Here is a 14,079-nt window from a genome sequence, read left to right on the forward strand (position 1 = left end):
CATGAACACAAACCACAGGTGCCACATGCAGCACTGGATGGAGTTTTATTTTAAAGTCAAAGGCACAGCCTAGAGGGGCTGAGGCAGTGACAGTGGATGCCCAGCCCAGAACCTCAAGGCTCTACCTGCAGCCAGAAGCAGCTGTGCTCATGAGGAATGGGTGAGGGAGAGAGGGGCTCCTAGGGAGCCCCTATCTCCTTCTTTAGCCCCACTAGGGGAGAAGCCAGTGACATAAAAGTGATGTATCTCAGAATTGCTCTAGAGGTCCCCCAGGGTCTCTCTCTCATTCCCAACATAAGTCTTTGGTGGACATAATTGCACAGGGTCCATAAAGTGACATATTGATGGGTATCCCCTCCCAGCGGCAACGTCCCAGGAAAGCACAGGCTCGGGGGCTCCTGGTTTCTTCCCCATGGCAACTGCATACTTAGGAGTGGGATAGGATGCCCTTCCTTAGCAGAGTACCCCCTGGGAGGGGCCTTCTCTCCTGATGAGGCAACAAGGGGGTGGGAGGAGTCCCAGCCCCACTCTGGTCAGGACACTTACTTCCCTGCGTCCCTAACTCTTATCTGGTAAGACATTAAAAAAAATCTCTGCTTATAAAAATACTTCTGCTCTGCTCTGTGGGGAGGGGAGGGCAATTCCTGGGGACCAGAGTGGGAGTCGCTGGCAGAAGTCTGGTGGCAGCACCGGGCTCCCGGGTCACAGCTCCAAAGGGGAAGGGGGTCACAGTGGCGGGAGCTAGGAGGGGGACAAGGGGCCGTTGGCTCGGCGTGGTGTCCCCTTGGTGGCAGAGGCTGGTAGCCGACCTGAGGAAGCAGGCACTGGAGAGCCACGGCAGGTGGCGGCCGCGCTCCGGAGCTTCTGCTTTCGCCGCTTGGCCAAAGGTGCATTCTCCACGCTCTTCAGAAAGAAGCCCTCGCGCTTGCCTCGGTTGAACGCCTAGGAAAGGCGGAGGTGAATGTCCCAACCCGGTCTGATTTGGCGGCCTGATCCTCGCTTTGGGGCGCATTCTATAGTGCCCAGATCTACAGGCCTTATGCCTCCAAGCCCCAGAGGTCAGAGCCCCTTACCCATCAGAGGCAGGGCTCCGCCTACCAGCGGCCCGCCCCTTACCATAAAAGTGGCGTTGACCCCTGAGCGCACTGCTGGCCCGGAGGATTCCAGCACATCAGGCGTCCGGAGCGGAGGCGATGAGCGCGCGCTGCCGTCTTGAAGCCAGGAGCTGCTTCGCAGCCCCTCCAGCTTCAGCCGCTTGGCTGGGTCCACTGTCAGTAGACCTGGTGATAAGGAGAGGCATGCTGGGAAGAAAGACTCACTCTGCTCCTGCACCTGTCCCTGATCCAGGGACTCGTCTACCTCACATAAATAATCCCATGGCCTCCCCGCCCTAAGCACGCGCCAAGCCCTCCAGCTCCGCACCTCGGACCAGCTCCTTGGCTTCCTCCGACACTCCCTGCCAGGCTTCCCCATCCAGTGAGAAGCGCCCTTCACGGATCTTGCACATGATCTCAGCTGCCTGGCTCTGCCCGCCTTGGCCGGAGGCCCCTTGGAAGGGAACCTGGCCCGACAGCATCATGTACTAGGAGGAGATGAAGGAGTGAGACCGGTCCAGACTGCAAGGCATCCTCACCAACCCACAGCGCCACTGCCTTCTCCACTACAGGGACCCAAGAGGGATGGGCCCTCAATCCGGTATCACAGAGATCTTGCTTTGCATCTGGACCTCAAAGACACGGCTTCTCCCCTGTGCCCATCAGGAAGATTAACCCCGGGCTCCTCAGAGAACCTTACCAGAATGACACCCAGGCTCCAAAGATCGCAGGACTCGTCGTAGCCCTGCTGTGCCAGCAGCTCAGGGGCCGCGTACTGCAGCGTGAAGCAAGGCGTCTGCATGGGCCCCGCCGGGCTCTGCGGCCGTAAACGCGCGAACCCGAAGTCGATGATCTTCACTGGGGCCCCAGGCGTGTCGTCCGCGTATAAGATGTTCTACAGGAGGGAAGTGGGAGACAGTCAGAGGCAGGGCCTGGCTCAGGTGCCAGTCGGTCCTGGCCACCGCCCGGATCCCGCACCCACCTCCGGCTTCAGGTCGCGGTGCACCACGCCTGCCTCCTCGTGCATGAAGCTCACAGCTGACACCAGGCTCCGGAGGATCTGGCTGGCCTCCGACTCGCTGAAGAGCCGCTTCTTGCGGATGCGCTCCAGCAGCTCCCCGCCCCGCAGCAACTCCAAGACTAGGTAAGTATGCAACTGCGGAGGGCGCGGCGGATCACTGCCACCACCTGCCGGCCCAGTATCTCGGGAGTCCCCATTCCCACTGCTGGACAACCCCTCCCCCAAAAAGAACAAAACCCTAACTGCTTCTTAGTACCTTTTTTAATCCAAGATTTAACCCGGTCCCCTAAGCCCCGCCTCCTGAGTCTCCATCCTCAGCAGTGTTCCGCAGACCTCAGACCCTATGCCCCTCAGATCCCCCTTCTGGGGTCTTCCTCTTCCCTCCCATCCCCTCCCCCACTCTATAGGCTGCCCCTAACAAGCGCCGGTCACCTGATCATGGAGCACCTCATGCAGATTCACCACGTTGGGGTGTAACTGGCACAGGCGAAGGGCGGCCACCTCGCGCTGCGTGCTCTCCTCCAGCCTGGGGACAAGGCAGGAGGGGTTACAGCAGCCTACTGGGCCCTTTACCCCAGGCCTCTCTGAGGGCTCGGCCTCCAGCGGGCTCCCACCTGCGGCTGAGAATCTTGACAGCGAATTCCTGGCCGCTCTGGCGCTGACGACATCTCCGACACACGGAGAAGCTGCCCTGGCCCAGCGCGGGCTCTCGAAGGTCCAACTCATACTGCTGGAAGAAGGGTGAGTCCTGGAGGCAAAGGAGGCTGTTAGATGCTCACCCTGGATCTGGGTGGCCAGGTCATGTCCGACCACCTACACCCAAGCTACACTACGAACAACTGAACCGGTGGAACCTGTCCAGAGCCCCGCCCCAACCCAGAGGACTCAAAAAAAAAAAAAAAAAAAAGCCAATACCACCGCCACCTCAGGCCAGCCCACCTGCATCATGGCACTCCTGGCAACTGCTGCCCTGCCAGGCCTGTATCCAGCACCAGGTGCCTCTAGCACATCCGTCATCACTGCGTTGTTGTGGTCGAAGAGGACGGATGGTGCCACGAAGGAGTAGCCCTGCAAGTATGAGTGTCAGGAGGGGTGCTCGTGAGGGCTGCTGTGCAAGTCAGTGCTGCTGAGGGGTGAGTTCATCCACAAAGGGGCAGTTAGGGGTAGTCTTACATCTGGGCGCACACAGCCTATGTGGACACATCTTATTTCACCTTGATGTATAACCACTTGGGGCCATGTCTACCCTCCTAGTGTGTGACACCCCCACTTTTCTCATCACAGTGACAGTCTTCTACCCCCAAAGTACCTAGCACAGACTAGTGGCCCAGGACTATACACAGGGCTGTACCTATTGCCAGACACACTTAGCTTAAAGTAGTTCAGCAATATCTGCTAAAGGTGGGGGGTGAGGGGTGACAACTCTCTATGTACCCTTTCAAACCAGACATTGGCCTCCTCCTCTGCAGGGGGCCTGCGGAGGGAAGGCAAAGAGGATAGAAAGTCAGTCTTTGCCTTTCAAATAGACCCACGTCCTGACAATTTCAAAGTTTTGTTTTTCTTATTATTTTGTTTATCCCTTGTTTAATTGTTTTTGTCTTGAGTGTCTTTATTTGTTTTGAGTCAGGGTCTCACTCTGTAGAACAGGCTGGTCTGAACTCACAGAGACCCCCACCTGGCTCTGCCCCCTGAGTACTGGGATTAAAGATCTGGGCCACCACGCCCGGTCTTTGCTTTGTTTTGAGACAGGGTCATGTTATGTAGTCTTGGTAGGCCTGGTACTCACTATGTAGCCCAGGCTGGCGTCAAACTCACAGCTGTCCTCCTCCCTCAGTTTCCCAATACTGAGATTACAGGTGTACATTACCATGGTTTCTTTAAAGCAGACTCCATGTGGGTGGTACTTTCTCCTCTTAAGGTCACTGCCTCACCCCCAGCGCCTACATTACATTATAGGTGCTCAACACAGAGTCTCACTCTGCTGACTTCAAATTCTCAATCCTCCTGCCTCGGCTCTCTGAGTGCCGGGATTACCAGTGTAATACCATCATAAGTGGCTGGACCCATCATACTCAGTATTGATCTAACTTTATTTATTATGTTTAAACTACGTTCTACAGGCTGGACCTGAGTCCTAGGCCTGGGGGACAGAGGAATTAATTCCAATGCCTAGGGTCTTCAGACCATTCATGACAAACCGCTCAGCAGTAGGTGCTAAGCTCAAGGGCAGTGCCGAGGAATAGAGATCCCAGGAAGCCAGGTGCTTTGACCAATGGGGAGCTTGCCAGGTGTCTGCTCGGGGGCAGGCAAAGTACAGAGGTGTGCCTGGGAGCCACTGGAAAGTACAGGGGCACTGTCTGGAACAACGGCCAGCAGCAGACACTGGACCACATCACCCTGGATGCCGAGCCAAGGCAAGTCTTGTCATTCAGCCCCGAGTTTCTAGGCAAGTACGTAGAACTGTGGTGTAACCATAGCATCTCTCCCCTGAGTGCCTATGTAGCAAAAGCCTCATGTATCCCAGGCTGTCCTCAAACCCCGTATGTAACCAAGGATGACCCTGAACTCCTGGTCCTCTTGCCTCGACTTCCTGAGTACTGGGTTACAGGTGGCAGCACCAGTCTGGTTTACGCAGTGCTGGGACTGAACCCAATCTTCACATGTGCAGAGCAAGCTCTCTGCCAACTGAGATACATCTTCAGCCCTTAATAATTGAAAGCAACATTTTAAAATTCATTTATTCTGTATGTGTGGGTGTTTCGCCTGCATGCATGGACGTCTGTGGACCACGTGTGTGCAGTGCCCACAGAGGCCAGAAGAGGGCATCAGATCCCCTAGAACTAGAGTTGCAATGGTTGTGAACTACCTGTGGGTGCTGGGAATTGAACTCCTGTGATGTTCAAGAGCAGCCATTGCTCTTTTTGGTTTTGGTTTTTCAAGACAGGGTCTCTCTGTGTTAGCCGTGGCTGTCCTGGACTTACTTTGTAGACCAAGCTGGCCTCGAACTCACAGCGATCTGCCTGCCTCTGCTGAGATTAAAGACATACCAGTGCTCTTAACCACTAAGTAATCTCGCTAGGCCATAAAGGAATATTTTTACATAACAATGAAATGGTGGGATGAAAGGAAAGGAAAAGCCTGGCCTGGAGGCACAGGCCTATATTTCAGCTACTTGGGAGACTGAGGTAGTAAAGTAGAAAGTTCAAGGCCAGCCTGGGCAACTCATCAAGACCATATCACAAAATAAAAAGCAAAAGGGGGCTAGTGGAATGGCTCAGTGGCAGAACACTTCTTAGCACAGGTAAGGCCTATGTCTAATCCCCAGTATATAAAGGGGAGCAAGGGCTGGAGAGATGGCTCAGCAGTTAAGAGCCCTGGCTGCTCTTCCAGTGGACCTGAGTTTGAGTCCCAGATCACAACTGTCTGTAATCCAGCCCCAAGGGATCTGACCCCCTCTCTTCTGGCCTCCTGGGGCACCAGGCATGCTTATTGTATATAAACATACAAGCAGACAAATAAATAAATGATAAGTGAATAAAAGTTTTTTTTTTTAAAGTTTTAAAAGGGCGAGCAGATGTTAACATGAAATGCAAAGCCATCAAACACAGCTATGGTGGCTTTCAACTGACAACCTCAGGTACCCCTAGGAAGTGGACAAATCCCCGGGGTCTATGCAGTGACCTGGGCAGGGTATCCTGTATATCCTCCATCTGGGGTCTGGTGGCTTCCCACTCACCTGAAAGATCCTAGGGTCCCCAGGTGGAGGGCTGCCAGCAGGCGAGTAGACTGGCTCCAGCCGAGTGAATTCCTCTGCGAAATTCCCCACATCCAGTTCTGAGCGGATCTGTGGCCGAAACGGGGCTGGGATCTTCCTGGCAGCCAGAGCAGCCCAATCCAGACCCTGGGGAGGAAAGAGCAGGAGTGAGAGGTGAGAACAGGCTGCTCCATTCTGCTTCCTCAGCTACACGGAGAAGGGCCGCGGCTACACGGAGGAGAAGGGCCTCGGCTACACGGAGGAGAAGGGCCTCGGCTACACGGAGGAGAAGGGCTGCGGCTACACGGAGGAGAAGGGCTGCGACTACACGGAGGAGAAGGGCTGCGGCTACACGGAGGAGAAGGGCCGCGGCTACACGGAGGAGAAGGGCCTCAAGGGCCTCTGAGGCTCTGCCTAGCCTTGAACAACTGCATCATAAGTGACACGGGCCTGACCTGAGTTACTCCATTTTGAGTCTAGCTGCCGAGAAAGAACGACTTTACATCTCGTTTCTACAAGCAAAGAACTGCCATCTGCCAGCACAGCCAGAGGCACAAGCTCATAAATATTTGTATCTAATATTTAAGGACACCTGGAAATATACCAAGCCATGAGCCGGGGGCAGAGCTCGGGTAGAAGAGCGCTTCTCTGTGCACAGAGGCCTTCTTAGTCTAGTCCTCAGAATATGTAACCTGGGCACACCTGCGACCCTAAACCTCGGGAGATGGGGGCAGGGGGTCATCCTCAGTTACACAGGGAGTCTGAGAGCCTGGTGGGACATCAGGAACATCAGACACAGGGCATGTCATGTGTCACATGGAAAGGAGGCCCTTCACCCGGGACTATGAAAAGAAGGATCAGAAGACCAAACCATCGCACTGCACGGCATGTGGACCAATGACTGGAGAATTCACATTCATAATTACGATGAGAATAAAAGGGCGGGTGAGACGGCTCCCTAGATAAAGGCTCTTGCCACCAAGCCTGACACCCTAAGCTCACTCCCAGGAGCACACATGGTGTTAGGAGAAAACTGATTCCCACAAGTTGCCCTCTGACCTCCACTCGCTTGTCCTGGCTTTTGCTTTCTTGAGACAAGGCCTCTCTCTATAGCCCTGGCTGTCCCGGAACTCACTGTGTAGACCAGGTTGGCTTTGAACTTATAGAGATCTGTCCTCCTCTGCCTCCCAAATGCTAAGATTAAAGACACAAACCATCATACCCAGCACCAAAAAATAAATAAATAAATAAAAAGATTGGAATAAAAGAACCTGTGGCCCTGGGCATAGTGGCGTGTGCCTTTATTCCCAGCACTCGGGAGGCAGAGGCAGGCAGGTCAATGGGAGTCCAAGGCCAACCTGGTCTACAGAGCAAGTCCAGCCAAGGCTACACAGAGACACCTTGTCTCAAAAAACCAAAAAAAAAAAAAAAGAACCTGTGGCTGCCAACAGTCAATTATTCCAAGTGACACTGGATTACCTGGCAGACATGAGCCAGTCAAACTGATGCAGCTTATGAATTCATTGTCACTCTGACGCTATGGAGAGATGCAAATGAACCCATCTGTTTCTGACAACATTCAGTGAACTGTCGGCGGACAGGATACGGAGGCCCCAGTCTCCTCAGGCTACCTTCACTGGGCCACTCCTCAGAAGCAAAGGTGCCAACACTGGAGTAGGCAGCCTGCCTGCCCGTTCCCTCCTTTTTCCCCTTACAGAGCTCCCACTCGCCACACTGTATGCTCCTGAACCTGTAAAGGAAGTGACACAAACAAGCTGGGCCTGGAGCTCAAGGAGTAAGAGCACTGACTGTTGCTCTTCCAGAGGATCCAGGTTCAGTTCTCAGCATCCTGCCAGCAGCTCGGGGTCTGTAACTCTAGCCTAATGCTTTGCTCTGGCCTCCACAGACACTGCTCACACAAGGCACACAGACAAATAAAAATGTATAAATATTCTTAAATAAACACTTTTCACCGGGCGTGGTGGCATACACCTTTAATCCCAGCACTCGGGAGGCAGAGGCAGGTGGATTGCTGTGAGTTTGAGGCCAGCCTGGTCTACAAAGTGAGTCCAGGATGGCCAAGGATACACAGAGAAACCCTGTCTCAAAAAAACAAAACAAACAAAAAAAAAAACCACTTTTCTTTGGATTTTTGCTTCTGGGAGTGAGCACGTGCCCTTTTACGTATGTTTAAGCTAACATAACACAAGTAACTAGCCTTCTGCTAGCATCCATTTCCCTGTCTTTTTTTAGCAACATAATCCCAATACAACCAAGATGCACCATCTTACAAACACTTCCTGGTAGCTGGTTGTGCCCAGTAGCTTGCAAGCAAACACTGTCAGGTGGAGCCCAGGAAAGCGCGATGAAGGGAAGGTGAGTAGCTGGCAAAGCCCTCCCTGCCCTTCCTCCCCTGCTTCTTGCCTGGGAAGCAGTTTAGGTAGCAAGAGCTTCAGGAGCCCCAAAGAGTCACAAAGCAACCCCAGGAATGAGTGACATATGCTAAAAATGGAGGAACCAAAAATAAATAATAATAAAGAGCTTGGACTCTCAAAGGCAGCCCAGTGTGGGCTTCTTTCATGTGAGGAGAAGCTCTCCCTCACCACCACCTCACTGTCTGTACACATACGTATGTATGCATACATGCATGTATGCATGTGCGCGCGCACACTCGTGCTCGCGCGCACACACACACACGTGGTTGTATGAGCGTGGTGTCGGGTAAGTGTGTATGTGCAGCAACCTCCAAAGAGCTTGTCCAAAGAAAGGGCAGAAGGGAGAGGACCCCAGTTCCAAGCGTCATGCCTCAGATATTTTGGGGCTCCTGCAGAATGTCAGGGAAGCCCTCTCCCAGCACCCAGTCTGAGCTTGGGGGTGTTCCAGAAATCCCCTGAAGGAAGTAGACCCTGTCCTGCTGCCCCCTGGGTTCCACTCCTGGCTATACTTCCGCTTTGGGGCCTTGCTGTCCCGGTCTGAGCGCAACCCAATCCCCAGGCCGGGGAGCGCCTGGCCCCAGGAAACACCTGCAAATGCTGCCGACATCAGACTGATGCCTAAGGCAAACAGAAGAAGGCAGCAGCTAGGACGACGCCTGCCCACACTGAGGTCTAGTGAGAAGGCTCAGGCTCTGTGGCAGCTCCTGCGTTCTCGGGGAGCTGCCCAGTGAGAGTGGCCTGAGGGTGGTGGGGGTCTCCACATTCTGCCCTTTGACCCCTTATCGTGTGGAACATCAGAAAAAGAAGCAATACATGTGTGCCACCCGTGTTGCAGGCCAGCCTTCACAGGCGTAGGATATGGGAGGTCGTAGGTTGAAGCCTCACCTGGAAAAAGGGGTGACTCTTGACTTCCTGCGCACCCTGGGGACCTGCGCCCAACCTCTTCTTAGGGTCCTTGCACAGCAGCCGCTGTAGCAGGTCCTGTGCCACAGGCCCAATCCGGAGGGGGAAGGGAGGGGAGCACTTCAGGATCCGTCTGGGAGGATGGGTGGGGTGTCAGGGGCAGCAAGCCCCCTCCCAGCCCAACCCAGGCAGGCCCGATAGCCCTCAGCTGCCCTCCAGGACCCGTAAACTTACCGAGACACCTCGGCCTGAGTGTTCTTCTCTCCCTCCAGTGTGAAGGGCGAGGCCCCTGTCAGCAGCTCGAAGAGCAGGATTCCCAGGCTCCACCAGTCCACAGCCTATAGGACAGAGCCTGAGTGAAGGGCCTCGTGCGCATGCGCTCGGCATCACCCCTGCCCCCTTCACCGGGACAACCCACCTTGCCATGCCCAGCTTTGCTTCGGATGATCTCGGGGGCCATGTACTCGATCGTGCCACAGAAGGAGAAGGTCCGCTCTTTCTGTGGAGCCGAGAGGACCCATTTGGATGCCTTAACCTCTCCCCTGCCCCAAAGGCCCTAAAAGGCTTAGAGCAGAACTTGCTCAACTTTGGATGATGCTGGGGAAAAAACAGTGGGAACCTTTGTACCATCCACTCTGCAGCCCCGCCCCGCCCCGGGTGCTGATAATGGAGGGAGCCGGACAAAGGCTTGGCTGGGAGCATCAGGGGCCAACTTTGCCATCCACCCACCTCCTCTGTCAGGAACTCCTTGCTCAGCCCAAAGTCTGTAAGGACGATGTGACCTTCCGAGTCAAGTAAGACGTTCTCCAGCTTCAGGTCGCGGTAGATGATGCCCAGCTGCGGGAGCAAAGGGGACACTGAGTGCCGGCTGCTAGTCGCCCCTACCCAGCCACAGCCCTTCGGAGCCCCACTGAGGATAAAAAAGGTGCCCTGAAAATCTTTAGCCTGCAGGGTGATCTCCAGGGCAGGATGAAGCCTGGCCAGAGCTAGCTACTAGATATGAAAAGCCACTGGGTCCAGGCATGTGAGTTCATGCCTGCCATCCTAGCATCCAGGAGGCTATGGCAGGAGGCCAGCCTAGGCTAGTCAGCGATTATCACAAGAATAAGATCTTCGCTAAGGCCCAAAAACAAAAACAAAAACAAAAGGAAGAAAGAAAGAAAGAAAAGAGAAAAAGAAGTAAGGGCTGCGGCTGGCTGTGGCTGGTTAGTGGAGTGCTTGCCTAACATAAGGCCCAGGGTTGGATCCCCAGCACTACATAAAAGTGGGCATGGTGACACACGCCTGTAATCTCAGTACTACTGAGACAGGGGCATCAGGGTTAGAAGTTCAAGGTCATTCTTGACTATATAGGGATTTCAAGGCCAGCTTGGGCTACATGAGATGGTGGGGAGAGGGTTTGGGGGGGCACTTAAACAAGAGGCCATCGAGGTGGCTCAGCAGATAAAGTGCTTGCCTGGAAAGCCTGACAGCCTGAGTTTGATCCCCAGAAAGGAGGAAGGAGGTAATTAACGTTACAGAATCTGACCTACGTACATGCTGTGACACATATGCACCCACACACATCACACATTCACGCAATAAATAAATAAATAAATAAATAAATAAATAGAAACAAGCCACTGAGGGTATAAAGCAGGGAGGCCTTGCCGCACAGACCCCAAAGTCTCCAAGATAGTGGTGTGACCAAAAAGCCCCATTTCAGAGGCCTTGGGAACTGAGGTCTGAGGTCACCACTTGAGGAAGGCGGTGAAGGTATGCTTAAGTTCCTGTTGGAGGAAAGCCCCTTCCAGAAGGCTCTGGAGTGGGAGACCCTTCCAGATGGTCAGAGGCCAAGGCAAGCAGCTCTTTCAAGGTCCCCACTAAGGTCCCACAGGAAGCCCCTCATTAGGCCCAGGGCAGTTCCCAGAGAGCAGCCAAAAGCCAGGGCTTTCCCTTACCTTGTGGAGATGGTCCAGGGCCAGCACAATCTCACCGCCGTACACTCGCACCTCAGCCTCCTTGAAGTACTGGCGCTGGTACAGGTGGGTGAACATCTCACCACCGCTCACATAGTCTGGGGGTGCAGGAGAGAGGTTGAGATGCTCACCTATAAGGTAGCCTAACTTAGCTCCCATCCCCCTCCAAAGCCGGAATGGGAAAGGTCCTCACCCAGGATGAGGTGCAGCTTGGCATCCGTCTGGAAGGCGTAGTGCAGTGTGACCAGGAAGGGCGCCTGGCGTACCAGCTCCAGCACTGAGCGTTCGGTGCGAGTATGCTCCTGGGTCTTGGCGCGCTGCACCAACGCCGCCTTGCGTAGCACCTTCATGGCATACAGCTTGCCCGCATCGTGCCCACCCGTCTTCCGCACCAGGAACACCTTCCCATACGCTGTGGGAGCAGCAAGCAAGCGAATGGAAGGTGGGCTGTAAGTGCGAGGGCGGTGCAGACTGGTGGGAAGAGGAGTGCAGGGGTGCAAAAGACTGACAGAGCCTTCTAGGGTGAACACCTCCCTGGAGGGTGTTCAGCTAAGCCAGAGAAGCAAAGTGCAGGGCAGACTAGCCTGGGGAGCTTGCAACTCCAGAAGACCTGAGGGGCGGGAAGGAGGCGGGGCGCGTGCAAACCAAGAATGATCAGAGCCGAGAAAGGATGAAAACGCTGGCACCTGAGGCAGAGGCGCACTTCCAGACAGCGGAGGGGTGTGCAAACCCAGACTCGGGAATTTGCAAAATACAGAGTGAGGCTCGCAAGGGGAGAATGGGAGAAGCTATGCAAAGCTATTGAGAGAGAGCTAAACCCCCAAAGAGACTAGGAAATCGCGGCAGGGGGATTCACGCACGCTCAGGACTTTGCAAAGAGGAGTCATGTCAACGCGGACGCCCTACAAGTGGGTATAGAACCCTGGTACGGTAGGGCGGGGCATGCAAGGGGAGCTATACCGGGAAAGGGTGGGGGTACCTCTCCATCAGCCAGGCCCAGGCCCAGGCCCAGGCGAGTGAGCGGACAGAAGGCCCAAAAATCACGCCGGAGGCACTAGCCCAGTGAAAGCAGTTTCTCACCTCCTGTGCCCAGCACCTTGAGCAGCGCGAAGTTCTCCACGCTCACCTTCTCTTCGTGCCCCGTCAGGTTGGCTGCGGGCACAGGGGGGCGAATGAGTCCAGCGGGTCGCTGACTCTTGCCACCCGCCCAGGGCAGCCGCATCGGGATCCCGCACCCACCTTCCGTGATCTGCAGCTCCACCGCACAACTCTCGTCTTCATCCTCGTCTCCCATGGCAGGCGGGTCGCTGGGGCCCGCGCGGCTGGGGCTCCGGGCGGCGCCGGTTACATGGCGGCTCCGGCCGGGGCGGGTGCTTCCTGGTGCCGCCTCCGGGGCCGAGCAGGCGCCGGCACCGCCTCTCGGCTCCCCGCCCCGCGCGGCCTTAGTCAGGCGGCTGGAACGTGACAGAGCCGGGATGCCGGTGGGCAGCCAGAGGCGGTGGCAGGGTCTCCCAGGCCCGGGACTGGTGAGAGCCGTGCAGGCCCCGTGGGTGATACCTGGCCACCCCTAGAGTAAGCCTTCAATCCAAGTCACCAGCAGAGGACACCTTGGGGAACGCTGCCCACCCAGGTTCATGGAGCCCTCGCTCCGGTCCCACATGGCAGGCAGCTGTTCTACTACTCTTCGCCTCTTGACATAAAGCCCAGCCTTCTTTAGGACCACTCTTTAATCCCAGCAAGTACAGCGGAGATCTTTATATTCCCTGGACCCACGAGCCCTAGGCTCTTGCTGCTGGGCCGACAATTGGGGGTGCAGTGGGGGAGGTGTCTTGAGAGTACACTTCAAAAACAGAAAGCCACTTTACATGGGTAAAGTTGCTTTTGCCCCAAAGGAGACCATCAGAGTTGGATGCCTGATCCTCACATGGTAGAAGGAGAGAACTGACTTGCACAGGATGTCCCTTAGATCTATATGCCTGCACCCAGATACAACGCAAACATACGGCATAATATAAAACAAATGTAATTTCAGAAGAAAACTAAAGAGGGAGCCAGCAGGGATGATTGCTCAAGGACCCCACTCCACCTTTCCCAGGGAGCCCCACCCTCCCTTGGGCAGCCCCAGGTGCCCTGACTCACATCCTGCCACCCAGTCTAATTGTCCCTGAATTAGTTTGCTTCTCTGTTGCTGTGACTGAAAAAAAAAAAAAAAAAAAAAAACACTAACTGAAAGCAGCTTGGGGAAGGGGGAGTTGCTTGGTTTACAGATACAGTCCTGTAATCTAGGGATGTCAAGGCAGGAGCTCAAGGCAGGAACGTGGGGACAGGAACTGACGCAGAGATCCCTTGGCTTGCTCAAGCTAGTTTTATTACATAACCCAAGCCCACCTACCTAGGGATGTACCACCCACAGTGAATTATGCCTTCCTGTATCAATTAGCTAGCAATGGAGAAAATGCCTCCACAGACATGCCCATAGGCCAATCTGATGGAGGCACTTCCTCAGCTGTGAGAGTCCTGCTTCCTGGGTGTCAAGTTTGACAAGCGAACTATGATGGTCCACCCCTTGTCAACTTTGGCACCCAAGCATATCTCTGTTAAAGCATAAGCTTTCCTTTCTTGTTTGTCCCCAAGAGCTCATGTTAATATCACAATATAAAAAGCAATCCAACTGGGCAGTGGTGGCACACGCCTTTAATCCCAGCACTCGGGAGGCAGAAGCAGACAGATCTCTGAGTTTGAGGCCAGGCTGGTCTACACAGCAAGTTCCGGGACAGCCAGGGCTACACAGAGAAGCCCTGTATCAAAAAAAAAAAAATCTAGATTATCTTTTTAAAATAGTCTAGTCTTTTAAATGTGGGCTGCTGTAAAATTCAAAATAGTTGCACACTTTATTTCAAAAGGGAAGCACCAA

The 14,079-nt window shown here is 54.6% G+C and overlaps 1 protein-coding gene across 2 annotated transcripts; it reads right to left on the reverse strand.

The window, feature by feature from the left end:
• Positions 1 to 682: 682 nt before the first annotated feature.
• On the reverse strand, positions 683 to 12,563 carry Rps6ka4 (ribosomal protein S6 kinase A4). 2 transcript variants are annotated; one of them, XM_051145986.1, is made up of 17 exons: positions 12,405 to 12,563; positions 12,246 to 12,317; positions 11,359 to 11,577; positions 11,148 to 11,263; positions 9,937 to 10,044; positions 9,626 to 9,706; positions 9,442 to 9,545; positions 9,190 to 9,340; positions 5,852 to 6,016; positions 3,055 to 3,183; positions 2,730 to 2,863; positions 2,548 to 2,641; positions 2,077 to 2,250; positions 1,795 to 1,989; positions 1,423 to 1,582; positions 1,117 to 1,280; positions 683 to 942 (listed from the first exon to the last, which is right to left on the reverse strand). In XM_051145986.1, the coding sequence occupies exons 1-17, from the start codon at positions 12,457 to 12,459 to the stop codon at positions 742 to 744; spliced, it is 2,322 nt and encodes a 773-aa protein (XP_051001943.1). In that variant the 5' UTR covers positions 12,460 to 12,563; the 3' UTR covers positions 683 to 741. The 2 variants fall into 2 exon arrangements, with proteins under 2 accessions (XP_051001943.1, XP_051001944.1); XM_051145987.1 differs by lacking the exons at positions 11,148 to 11,263; positions 11,359 to 11,577; positions 12,246 to 12,317; positions 12,405 to 12,563 and having other exon boundaries at positions 9,626 to 9,804; positions 9,937 to 10,040.
• Between the last annotated feature and the right edge of the window lie 1,516 nt (positions 12,564 to 14,079).

The sequence above is a fragment of the Acomys russatus genome, chromosome 5 (genome assembly GCF_903995435.1).
Source record: "Acomys russatus chromosome 5, mAcoRus1.1, whole genome shotgun sequence".
Taxonomy (NCBI): Eukaryota; Metazoa; Chordata; class Mammalia; order Rodentia; family Muridae; genus Acomys; species Acomys russatus.